This window comes from Dermacentor andersoni, chromosome 10, assembly GCF_023375885.2.
Source record: "Dermacentor andersoni chromosome 10, qqDerAnde1_hic_scaffold, whole genome shotgun sequence".
Lineage (NCBI taxonomy): Eukaryota > Metazoa > Arthropoda > Arachnida > Ixodida > Ixodidae > Dermacentor > Dermacentor andersoni.
The window spans coordinates 90,061,594-90,073,820 of record NC_092823.1 but is presented as its reverse complement, the minus strand read 5'-3'; the positions used below and the strand labels follow the sequence as shown (position 1 = coordinate 90,073,820).

The 12,227-nt window shown below is 46.5% G+C and overlaps 1 protein-coding gene across 4 annotated transcripts in view; it reads right to left on the bottom strand.

The window, feature by feature from the left end:
• Nucleotides 1–12,227, bottom strand: part of LOC126544291 (juvenile hormone acid O-methyltransferase-like) — a 177,196-nt gene that overhangs the window by 114,402 nt on the left and 50,567 nt on the right. Inside the window, exon 1 of one of the 4 annotated variants that reach the window (XM_055062515.2) lies at nucleotides 8,590–8,734. The exons of the other annotated variants lie outside the window; for them this stretch is intronic. Within the exon in view, the coding sequence (XP_054918490.1) occupies nucleotides 8,590–8,665 (76 nt within the window). The 5' untranslated portion in view covers nucleotides 8,666–8,734. Of the gene's footprint in view, nucleotides 1–8,589; nucleotides 8,735–12,227 lie in introns of those variants that run through there. 4 annotated transcript variants of the gene reach the window in all.

Below are 12,227 nucleotides of genomic sequence, written 5' to 3'. Positions count from 1 at the left end.
CCGAATCTCCGAGTTGTCCCCAGCAGTCGTCATCACAGAAGACGCTACACCCAGGTCCTACATCGTGCAAACGAAGATTTTCAAAGGCTTCGTCGCAACAAAGAGCATATACGCTCCCACAGCTCCACTTCAAGTGCAGCGACAATGCCAATGCGCACAGGACCCCAACCTCAGGCACTAAGGCGAAGCTCAAGACAGCGCCGAAAGCCATGACACTAGGTGGAGTGTGAGTGAAGCCTTAGTTCCAAAACATTTTTCTTTCACTGAAGAAATGGATACGTCCATCACCGGCATAGCAAGTGCGGCTCGCTTCTCGGTTGTAACCAAAGCGCGCCAATAAATCGTCTTTATTTACCAGCGGCCACAGTGTGCAGTTGTGTTTGCAAGCCGGTTCACATGAAGAACTTGACTTCTACGCAAGATCAGGTATCGGATATCTCGGGCTTGATATCAGCATCAGATGTATCGTCATCAGCCCTGCAGTCATCTCTGGCACTAGTCTCGCAGTCACTTCTGGCATCAGACTCGACGTCAACAGTGTCGGCGGCGGCTGCCCCAAGTCAACAATGAGCCAAACGAACAAGAAGCTGCTGCCGCACTTCTACACTTCATCGTTCAGCGAGTTTCCGCGGTTATTCAGTGAGATGTGTTCATATTTGTTTGTGCACGCATGACAGCATGCTTGTTAATTCAGTGAGTACGCTTATGTTTACCAGTTTATATGGCCGGCAAAACTACTACACTTTGTATAGCTGTCCACTAATTTGCTATCGCAATCGATGCTTCGCCCTTTGAGCGAAACTGCGACGTTTTCTTCTGGACACTGGTCTCCGAATTCAAGACTAACGAAGTACAAAGACCAAGGCCAAAGGAAGAAACCTTGCAGTGCAGTTTCAAGCCGTCTTCTCCTCAAGTGGCCGAATCCACTTGAATTGGGCTGCGGAGGAGGTCGTGCTCCTGCTCTAGCAAGTGTACGCACCTGACGCACTTAGTGCGGAGGCATGTTACCAACAGGTACTGAACCGTTCATCTTGTCCATCTGTCCACTGTCATACGTTGTAGGCGATTATGGTATATAATCTTGCTGGCCGCTGCTCGTGCTTTAAAGCTTCCCTAGCCTAGGCTTCCCTGTGCTGCTTCGTTGACGACAGCTCCATGGCAACCCATAGCAATGCGACCTTCTTATTGTTGTCGACGTTCTAGTTGATCCCGATCTTTCGCTGACATGCATACAACTCTGTTTACGAAGGTTAACGCCAGGACATGGACAATTTTCCACAGGTCTCTGACCAGCATGTAGTGGTTGCAGCTCCACGTGGCAGTATGTTCTGTGATCGAATGGCTGTTCAAGCCGTCTTCTCCTCGTGCACTCTGTACATATAACTGTACGGGCAAAAGTGCACGCCTAGGAATTTGAGGAATGAGTCTGAACGCAGTATCTTGGCTTGTAGCGCGAAGGGAACGCGGACACAGAAAGGAGCAGTCAGGACGAGCGCTAACTCTCAACTAAACTTTTATTAAAACGAAGAACATATATATAGGTGATTGCAAAAACTGCAGCATAAGAACATGACAAGGTAAAAAAAAAACATCAGTTAAACATATTAGGAGGTGTGGAAGTTAAAGAAGGAAACAAAAAAAGATTACTTCAGATTAGTACACGCATTGCGAAGGTACTGAATTTCGCAATCTAACAGAGACAACGATGCATGGCTAACGCAAGTGTCTCCTAATCTCTTGATGCGGAATGCCTCGATAATTTCCCGTGTGGTTTGGCATTTATGTCTGGAAAGAATTTTTGTGTCTTCAAAGAAAGGTTTACAACCACAATCGAAACAATGTGACGCTAAATGTGATGCATTAGGGTTGTTTAGTAAATGTTTGTGTTCTTTTAGTCTAATGTTAATGCACCTGCCGCTCTGTCCAATGTAAGCTTTCCCGCACTCGAGTGGAACCTGATAAACTATACGTGTGTTGCAAGGCACTAAAGGGGACACATCTCTAACGCCGCAGTCATATTTTATTTTTTTGCCACCCTGTTCAAGTTTCCTATTTATCATAGGGAACATGCTAGACAACTTGCGAGGGGCCGAGAAAACTGTATTGACTTCATATCTATTGGCCACGTTCCTTAAACCATGGGATAATCTATGTATATAGGGCACCATTGCAAACTTTGTTTCTTTTTTCTGTTTTTCTTGTTTATTACCGGGGCTTTTTACCCATTTTAAAAGTTTTTCGTAGGTAGGTGATAATAAATGCACGGGATAGCTAGCCTTTTCAAGCCTTTCTACCTGTTGTGAAGAACTTTGTTGCATATTGTGCGGACGTGACTTAGTAATGGCAGACCTAAGAGTTGAATAAGCTATCCCCTGTTTAACCAGTTTGGAATGACAAGAAGAAAATTCAAGCAGTGTCTGCTCCTTTCTGTGTCCACGTTCCCTTCGCTCTACAAGCCGAGATCATGTTACAGTACCAACTCGCCCAACTGTCTATCCTTTTGAACGCAGTATCCCTCCGCAAAATCGCCGCGCCACACCATCTACTACCTCGCCCGCAGCCTGGATTGTGGTCTTGCGTACATTGAAGTGGAGGCCCAACGTTTATGTTTCGTCGGTACCGATGTCAAGAAGTGCTTGAAAATCGTGTGAATTCTCCGCCATCAATATGAGATGATCTGCATAGGCCAAGCCTGGGACGCGCCCGTTCTCTGCAACTAATACGTATAACATATATAGGAGTGGCGACAAAGGACATCCTTAACGATGACATCTGCATACTTTGACGCATTCCGTTTCTACGGGGCCGAACATTTAGATGAAGCTTAGCGCCATCTGTCTGACAAGGGAACACTTCCTGCAAAAAAAAATTATGTGACGCTATAGCCGTTAAAAACAGACGTCACGTCATTTTTTTCTCAAAGGCAGAAAATTTGTTTTTGTGGCATTCCATTACAATGCCTCGCAATTCGCATTGATGGGCGTTTCGAGATTTCAGTGCGGAAAGAAAAGGTTAACCGTACGGTTGTCGAAATGGCACTCCTGCAGAGAACGTACTTTCTTTGGAGGCCGACAAAAGCTTAGGGTGTAGAGTGCTAGTCGCATCGCCGCACGCCGAGCCCATCGGACAGCGCAGCCGCACGAAAACAGCTGCGATGAACAATAATCTGGCGGTCGTAACTGCTTTTGACTGAACAGGTTAAGAAATGATGGAACGACATGCGTCACCAAATTCAGAGAACCAATGACAAGCAAAATAACACAATGTGTGAGGGGAGTATTGTAACAAGTGAACTTTACGAGTGCCCTGTTCTGCGCACTTCAAAAGCTGCATTGCATTGCAAGTGATAGCGGCGTCAACGCCCGCTTTCATAGTGGGTGTCGAAAAAGAGGCATTTATTGATAACGATAAAGTAGAGTTATGTTTTATTTCCTCGCCACGCGTGTAGGTAGTTGATTACGAATCCTATTAAGGGCGAAAGGCTTTCTAAGCTCATGGTGTCAGCAGACCTGGCCGCCGGAGTGTCCGCCATATGAAGACAGATTAAAGACAGCTTAACGAATGAAAAACGACTGATAGTGACAGTTAGTGAAATGATAACGTTTTAATAGAGATTGGTAGAGGTTAATAATGGCTAGTAATGACTACTACTGACTCCGAAATGACCGATATACCTAGCGATGAATTGTAACGACTACAATTGATTAGAAATGACTACAAATGCTTAGTAGTGACCATTAATGACTAATAATGACTGAAATGACTTGTAATGACTAGTAATGACCACGATATGACCGATATGTGTAACGACTACAATTCATTAGAAATGACCACAAATCTTTAGTTATGACCAGTAATGACTAATAATGACTGAAATGACTTGTAATAACTACTAATGACCATAATATGACCAACATGCCTAGCGACGGCTTGTAATGACCACAATTGATCACAAATTACTAAAAATGCTTAGTAGTGAGCGGTAATGACTAAAAGTAAGAAGAGAAAGAGAAAAGGCAACGAGAAAGAGGCGAATGATAAAAGGAGCAAAAGTAGGCTTTCACCGTTCACCTCTTAAGAGAGATCTTAAGAGACCCTGCAAATTTTTTTTTCGTTAACTGAATCGAACTCTCTCGTTTTAATTAAAAAGTTATTTTCTCATTCTCAATGTTCGTTCCTTTCTCACGTAGTCGCACTTTAATCCCTGCTCCCATAACCACCGTTGCTGATGTCAGTGACAATTGTTTCTAAACTACATTTTGCCCGAAGCTTCACGACCTATTTGGAGGAACCTTGGATGCTACGCCGGTAGTGCTGCAAGTTGACTGCAGGGTTCACCAGGTTCACAATACTCGTATTAAGTCGTAGTTGAGCTGACCGAACCACCAGAAGTTCTGCAGTATATTTAAAAGTATTTTTAAGATATACAAACGAATTTCAAGTTAGAATTTATTGTGTTTTATTGCCGTCTTTAACACATTGCTTAACGTGGCCACTGAGTGAAGGCTAGGCTACCTAGATCACGGCAACCTTGCATCTCTGCGCCGACGTGACGAAACGGGCAGCGATGCGCCAGAACTCGTGAATTCTTTGGGTGCGTGCCCTTTATAGTAAGAAAATTGACTTTGTATAAGTATATTATTTCTGTGACATTTCGTTCTTTTCAATCATGGTTTTTTATGGTTGTATCTTGCCATTTAGTAGTATTTTCTGGTGTATATGCCTTTTATGCGAAGCATACTAGCCGCACAACCACGCTCTTCCTTGCTGCGCCGCGCGCGGCCACGTAGCTATCATATGACGTCATAACAGCTGCAAAAGCGGAGGCTCAACTCGTGCGCTCGCTTGCGGCCGCGTAGCTACATAGCCGGGTCTCAGCTCGTGCGCTCGCCTGCGGCCTAACTGCCGCTCCTCCCGCTAGGGCACTGACGTCACAACAGCTGCAAGCCGGGCTCAACTCTTGCAAGATGGGCTGGGTGGGAATCGAACCAGGGTCTCCGGAGTGTGAGACGGAGACGCTACCACTGAGCCACGAGTATTTTTTTTCTTTATTACCTTGATTTCAACACCACTCAAACGCGTACAAAGTAGGTCACTTGGTGCAGAAAAATAATATTACATCACTTCGACAGACTGTACATATTTAAAAGGCACTCAAAGAGGATATCACAGACACCAAAGTTTCAAGCTCCAGAAACCCCTCTGGCAGTTCAATCATGTGCTTGAGGACATCACGCGTGTACCTAAGACTTTTATTTAGGTGTTCCCTCGCAGACCTTTCATCTACGCGGGCATTTCTGACATCCATACGCGTTTTCCACACGCTGCTCATACACAAAAGCATCATCAAGTCAGCCGGCACTCCCCCTGTGCCTGCACACGGTAAGAAACGAATACCGAAAGGACTTAACGGCAGGTCTTTCTTCAGAGTTCGTTTGAGAACATCCCACAAGAAAACTGAGTCATGGCAATCCAAGAAGATGTGCTCAATAGTTTCAGGTTTCTTACATATGATGCAGTTAACAGGCCACGGAACAAAGAAGCCCTTGCTTTGCAGCCATGGCTTCACAAGGAGAGTGCCCGAATGCAATTGAAAAAAGAAGGTTTTCGCTGAAGATCTAACCGGCATTTTTCTAACGCGTTTCAGCACATTGCGTTCAGGTCCTAAGTTATACATCATACGGTAAACAGGATGCGGCAAGAAAACATCAACCAGATCACTATAAAGTTTCTTACGCGTCACTGAAGTCAAAAATTCATTCGAAAAATGCGCTTTCAATAAAGAAAAGGACATAACAACTTCCCTCAGAAAGCCAGTTGGTGTTCGAGTACGTTCATTTGTTGATGAGACAACCCACTCAGGCAAAGAAGAACTCAATCTCACTTGAATAACAGTACGCAGAAATATATCACTTTGGTCCTTTAAGAAAAGGAACCTACTAACAATCTGTTTCAAAAACAAATGTGTTAATCCTAGTCCTCCATTCTTCACCGAATGAAACAAGTTACACCGGCTAGTTCTCTCCCAAGTGGATCCCCATATATATACTGCAAACACTCTGTTAAGTTTCTGCACCGAAATCCTTGCCATGCATAACACTTGTTGTACATAATACACCTTTGTAACTAAAAACAAATTGCAAACACTAGCTCTTGAAAACATCGAAAAATTATGCCCGCCCCACTTTTCTGTCTGATCTTTAACTCTTTTTACTTCTTCGATCCAATACGCGGGACTGTCACGATAATGTTGTAATGGCACCCCAAGATATTTTCCAGGGGTAACGCTCCAGTTCATATTGCAAAAATACTCGGGTACCTGTGTCCAGCTGCCGTGCCATAAACCTAGGCACTTAGTCCAGCTGACAACACTTCCAGTTGCGGCGCAAAAAGAAACAACCTCTTTCATAGTGTTATTCACGCTTTCTGTATCACGGCAAAAAATTGCCACGTCATCTGCATAAGCCAGAACTCTAGTCTCAATTCCTGCGTAGATAAACCCACGAATAGATTGGCTTTTAATTATTTTCAAACAGAAAGGCTCCAAATACAAGGCAAATAAAAGAGGTGACAAACAGCGTCCTTGTTTTACTGATGACTCCACTTTTATACTGGCGCCTAATTTCCTATTAATTACTAAGTTTGCAGTGCAATCTTTGTACACCATTCTTACTCCATCTGTTATCACTGCACCGGCTTTAACGTGTTCTAAGAGCAAAAATATGACATCATGGACGACTCTGTCAAAAGCCTTTTCAAGGTCAATTTGTATCATAGCGACTCTGTCCTCTCTTTCATCGCAGCATTCCAGTATGGTCCTTGCAGTATGTATATTCGAAAAGATCGATCTGCCTTTGATACCGCATGTCTGATGGGGGCCCACAAGTTCTTTTACAACGGTCTGCAATCGTCGCACCAGTACTTTAGTGTAAACTTTGTAGTCCGTATTCGTCAAGCTTATTGGTCTGTAGGCTTCAACCGCCATAAGTCACGCAGGATCTTTTGCTTTAGGAATTAAAATAACGTGCGATGTCCGAAAAGAAGGAGGTGCTTCCTTATTCTCGTACATCTCCCTTATCACGCGATGTAATGCTACAGCTATTTCACTTTTAAAGCACTTATAGAAAGCCCCTCCCAGACCATCAGGCCCCGGTGACTTGCCAGGACTAAGTTCGTCAATCGCATCCTCAACATCTGAAAGGCTTATCGGTCTGTCAAGCGCTTCACAGACCTCGCCTGATAATGTTGGCAATAATGGCAAGAAGTCAGTTCTATACCTTTCGATATCACATGTCCTTTTCCCCATCAAACTTTCATAATAAGACTCAAAAGCGTGTTCAATCATTCCAACGTCACTAGTGACCTCCCCTTGATAAGTTATTTCTGTTATTTCTTTGGAAACAGCGTGTTTCTCCTCGTCGCTTATTGCTCGCTTGGTAGGCGTCTCCCCCATCTATAAACTCTCCGCCCTTGCCCTTAATACCGCACCCCTGTACTTTTCTTCATCCATGACTTCAAGTTCCGACTTAACTTCTTTGATTTCTTTCGAAAATAAGCCAGGCGAAGAGCTTTCTGCGCTGAGCATGTATTTTAGCCTAAGGTGTAATTCCTTCTCACGCTCTTTTTCTTTGTGATAGACTACGCATGCTCTTTCAATCGCGGTTAATTTAACGTCTCTTTTGAAGAGTTCCCATTCTGCAATGAAGAACGCTGACGTAGTTATGCTGAGCAAATTTTCGAGCTTTTCTTGAACTGCTTTTTGAAAAACGTCGTCTTGCAAAAGCTTATCATTTAGCTTCCATAAGTCCCAGCTGCATTTCAATGGTTTTTGTTTCTTTCCTATGGTTGACATAACGAGGCAATGATCGCTAAAACTAATATGTAGCACTTGATAACTTGAAAATAACGGTACAAAGGTTAACGGAGTATAAATTCTGTCTAGCCTGCTATGACACTGACCTTGATAGTGCGTATACATGGTATGATTTCCGCTTGACAACACATAACCAATGTCTTCAAGCTCTTGTTGCCTTACAATCGAACTTAAAAGCAACGCACTTTTATCACAAGCACTAGTCAACTTAGATTTATCTTCTGGAAAGCAAACACAATTAAAATCACCCAGTAATATGACATGTCTTTCACAATTCAAGTACTGCTGAATATCACCAAAAAATACTTCCCGCTCCCGTGCTACGTTCGGAGCATAAACACATATAGCCCTCCAAGGCATCTCTGAAAAAGTAAAATCGCAGAGGACCATTCTACCATCCTGGGATGAGGTGACGGCTTCAACTACAGCAATACTGCTACGCAAAAGAATAAGGCAGCCCCCAGACATACCCGCCACATGACATACACTTACGGTATATCTAGGGCGGAAAACGTTAACCATTTGCTCCGTGCATTCATCAGTTGCAATTTTTGTTTCTTGAATGGCCAATAAGTCAATATTATTTTCAATAAGAATACGGTTAACTTGGCATTGCCTTCTACGCCCGCTAAGTCCACGCACGTTCAACGTCGCGACACAAAGACCAGTCGAAAAATTAGCGACCATTTAACGGGAGGAGAAACTAAACCAATTACCACACATCGTCCGTCTCACATCTGCTGGGATGACTCGACGGTCTAGGGAGGCGGACCATGGTTTTCTGGACTTCATAGCCTAATGACGACGGCCGACGCACATCCTGCCCACAAACCCCAGTCCCCAGACCCCAACAACAATTTTTGTAACCCACGAACGCCTCCGCTAACGCGGGGGCATCTGGGTTGTAGAACGGCGTTTGGCTGGAACGCCGGGCTTGAGCTTGAACGCCGGTCGGCGTCCCGGGGTGGCTTTCGGAGGAGGCTCATCATTCCCAGTCTCTTGATCCTTTTCCTCTTTCTCATCCGCCGCTTGGAGAGGAAGATGACGCCGAGTAGGTCGGACGCGCTCCGATCGGCTCCTGCTTTTACTCGATCTCTTGGAGGTTTATGAAGTGGTGGCCCGTGAACTTTGCGTGCATTATTTCAGTGAAGTTCTACCGAACACGTGGATACCAGTTTTTTGGAGGTGGGTGGAGTTTCTGAACATTTATCGCCGATCTTGTGCCGACCACGCCGGACTGAGTGCTAACCCTAACGCTAAACGCAACGGCGCCGATCTCGACGAGACGCTGGGCTGCTGCCGCTGGCCTGCGTTAGCCTGTAGGCGCTAGTTCACCGCTTTTTGTGCGATGGAGAGTGAAGACGATGGGGACGATTTAGCCCCCGAAGGTTTTGGGAAAGATTCTGGCTGGATAACGGTCGCCAAACGGCGCGTTTACAAGAACGCTTCGGGGCGTCTTGGCGCAAACTCGTCCGCGGCCCACCCTGACGGCCAGGATGCGCTGCCGGACCGAAATAGATATAAAGAAGCTAAAAGCAAGATTATCCGGGGCAGCAAGATGCCACCACTACCAAAGGACGAAATGAAGATTGCGGTCAGACCCAGAGGCGGACTGAGTATTACCAAGGCAGGCCCAACAGTGGTCGCAGAAGCCATATGGGCTGCAACGGGTATCAGTACGACGGAAAGAGAATGGGACACTATGTGCCCCAATCCGATGCAAAATGTGATGGTGATCAGCACATCTAGTCACGAACACGCGGTTCGTTACGCCGCTGTGGAGAACATTACAGTCGCCGGGAAGCAGCATGAGGTGAGCGCGTATGTTGCTGCGCCGCACGCCACTTGCAAGGGGGTAATTCGGCGCATCGCAATCGAGGACGGACCTGAGGTCATTGACAGCAACATCGTCAACCGGAGAAATCCACTCGCGCTCGGTGCAAAAAGAATCAAGAATACTGGAACTGTGGTTGTGTTATTCGAGGGATATAAGGTCCCAAATTACGTTGCGTATGGGGGCACTCTGATCAGGTGCACGCTTTACCACAAACAGATGGATGTTTGTTACACCTGCGGACGCCTTGGACACCGCTCCGATGTCTGCCCGTCACCAGAGGAAGTGCTATGCAGGGGTTGTGGAGCAACCAATCCCGATGAACAACACAGCTGCGATCCAAAATGCAAGTTATGCGGCGAGGCCCACCTCACCGCGGCTAAGGAATGCAAGAAACGCTTCCAGACGCCGTACGTAGTTCGACGCAGAAGAGGAGAACGCGCTCGCAACGCTGAGCGGAAGGAAAGAAGCAAGCCATCACCACCCTTCAAGGATGAGCAACACTTTCCAGCTATCTCCGGTGAAAGGCACCCACGCTCTCAAGAATCGGACTCATCGGCCCCATCCGGCACCCGAGGCCGTTCCCAATCCAGAGGGCGATCCAGATCGCGGGGGCGCTCCATATCCCGGGGGCGCTCCAGATCCAGAGGACGGACAGCGTCTAGAGGGATGAGAATACGCATCAATTCCGGAAGCCGCATTAGGCCCGACAGCCGCGCCAGGTCCAGTTCCAGAACCAGAGGGCACCAGACAGGACCGGTTCCTGGATCGTCGAGACCAACCACCTGGGCTGACATTATCCGTGGAGGACAAGCAGAGGTGAGGTCGGGGGCATCCTCAGAGCATGCGACAGAAAACGCGCGCAAAATAGCACAATTTGAACGCGAGAATGCGAATATGAGGGAGGTTATTAAAAAGCTTACGTCCGAAATCGCGGAGATCAAACACGCGAGAGGAACGCGTCCTCCGCCTGCGTCCGCTCCGTTGGAAACACCCCAACCTATGGAGGTTCCTACAGCAGAGGGCGAACAAGATGAGGCGAGACCCTCTAAAAAACGAGCAGTGGCTTGTGAGCAGGATAGTCTTCCGGGACGCGCAAGGTCAGAAATTCGCGAAATGTTTTCAGCGCTAAGTGACAGCGTAAGGCAACTGGCGGAGAAGGTCTCCCAGATACAAAGCGAGATGGCCTTTCAAGCTGAAAGTATGAACAAACGTGTGTCCAAAATAGAATCGTTCCTAGAGAACGTAATGTTGCCAACCCCTGGTCCTAGCGTCAATGTCGTACCACATACTACCATTGGGTCCCCTATAACTGGGGACAATTCATCCGCAGAATATGGGGACAAAAGTAGACAGCAACAAGATGGCGGGCTCAAATGAATCTTTTCGCATTTGGCAATGGAACTGCAGGGGCTTTCTTAAGAAGAAAGCGCCTCTGCAGCAGTACATTCGCAGCAATTCCGAAAAACCACATGTAATCCTTATTCAAGAAACCCTATCTGCTGAAGTCAATTTGTCGGGATATCAGTCGATTCTTGGTCAAACTGGGAGGAGAGGTGTATGCACCCTTGTAAATCGTAAGCTCACATATATCACTCACGACCTGGGGATGGCCACCTGTAAGGCAGAGCATGTGATGATAGAAATCATACCAGGCCGATTGAGACGCCAGAGTGTTTCCATTCTTAACGTGTATAGTAGCCCCAATGACCTTCGCCAGCGTTTCAAAGCGCTTCTAAGGAAGGCAATCAACCTCGCCGGGACTAGTCCTTTGGTGATAGCCGGGGACTTCAATGCCCCGCACTACGCGTGGGGCTACATGTACAACACGGTCAAGGGAAAGGAGTTATGGCAGAATGCTACAGACTTGGACCTAACGCTCGTCACTGATAAGTCTTTTCCGACCAGAATGGGAACATCTTCGTGCAGGGACTCGACTCCGGATTTAACGTTCGTCAAGAATTTGTCAAAGGCGCAATGGACTAACACTGCTGTTGATCTTGGCAGCGATCATTATATCCTCGCTACACACTTTCCAACAGCACCTAAGAGGCCGAAGGAGTTCTTCTTCACGGATTGGGACAAGTTCCGCAAGATAAGGAATGAGCGCCAACCTCCAACCACCAGACTGAGCCTTGAACAGTGGATGGACCAGATCAGGGAAGATATCAAGAGTAACACTCACAAAATATGCACGGACCTTCCCGTGGAAAAGATGGATAGTCGCCTAGCCCATCTACTAGATGCTAAGCAGTCACTCCTCAATCGATGGAAGGGCCAACGGCTAAATCGCAGACTACACAAAAAGATTGCTGAACTCAATAGAACCACAGAGGAGTACTGCCACACCCTCTCAAAGCAACAATGGGACGAGGTGTGCAACTCAGTTGATGGTCAAATGCGGAATGGTCGAAACTGAAATCTTTTAAAGCATCTTCTGGACGACACCAACACAAGGTCCAACCAGCAGCATGTGATGGCAAAGCTTCTGCATACAGCCACACGAACCAAGACCACGGA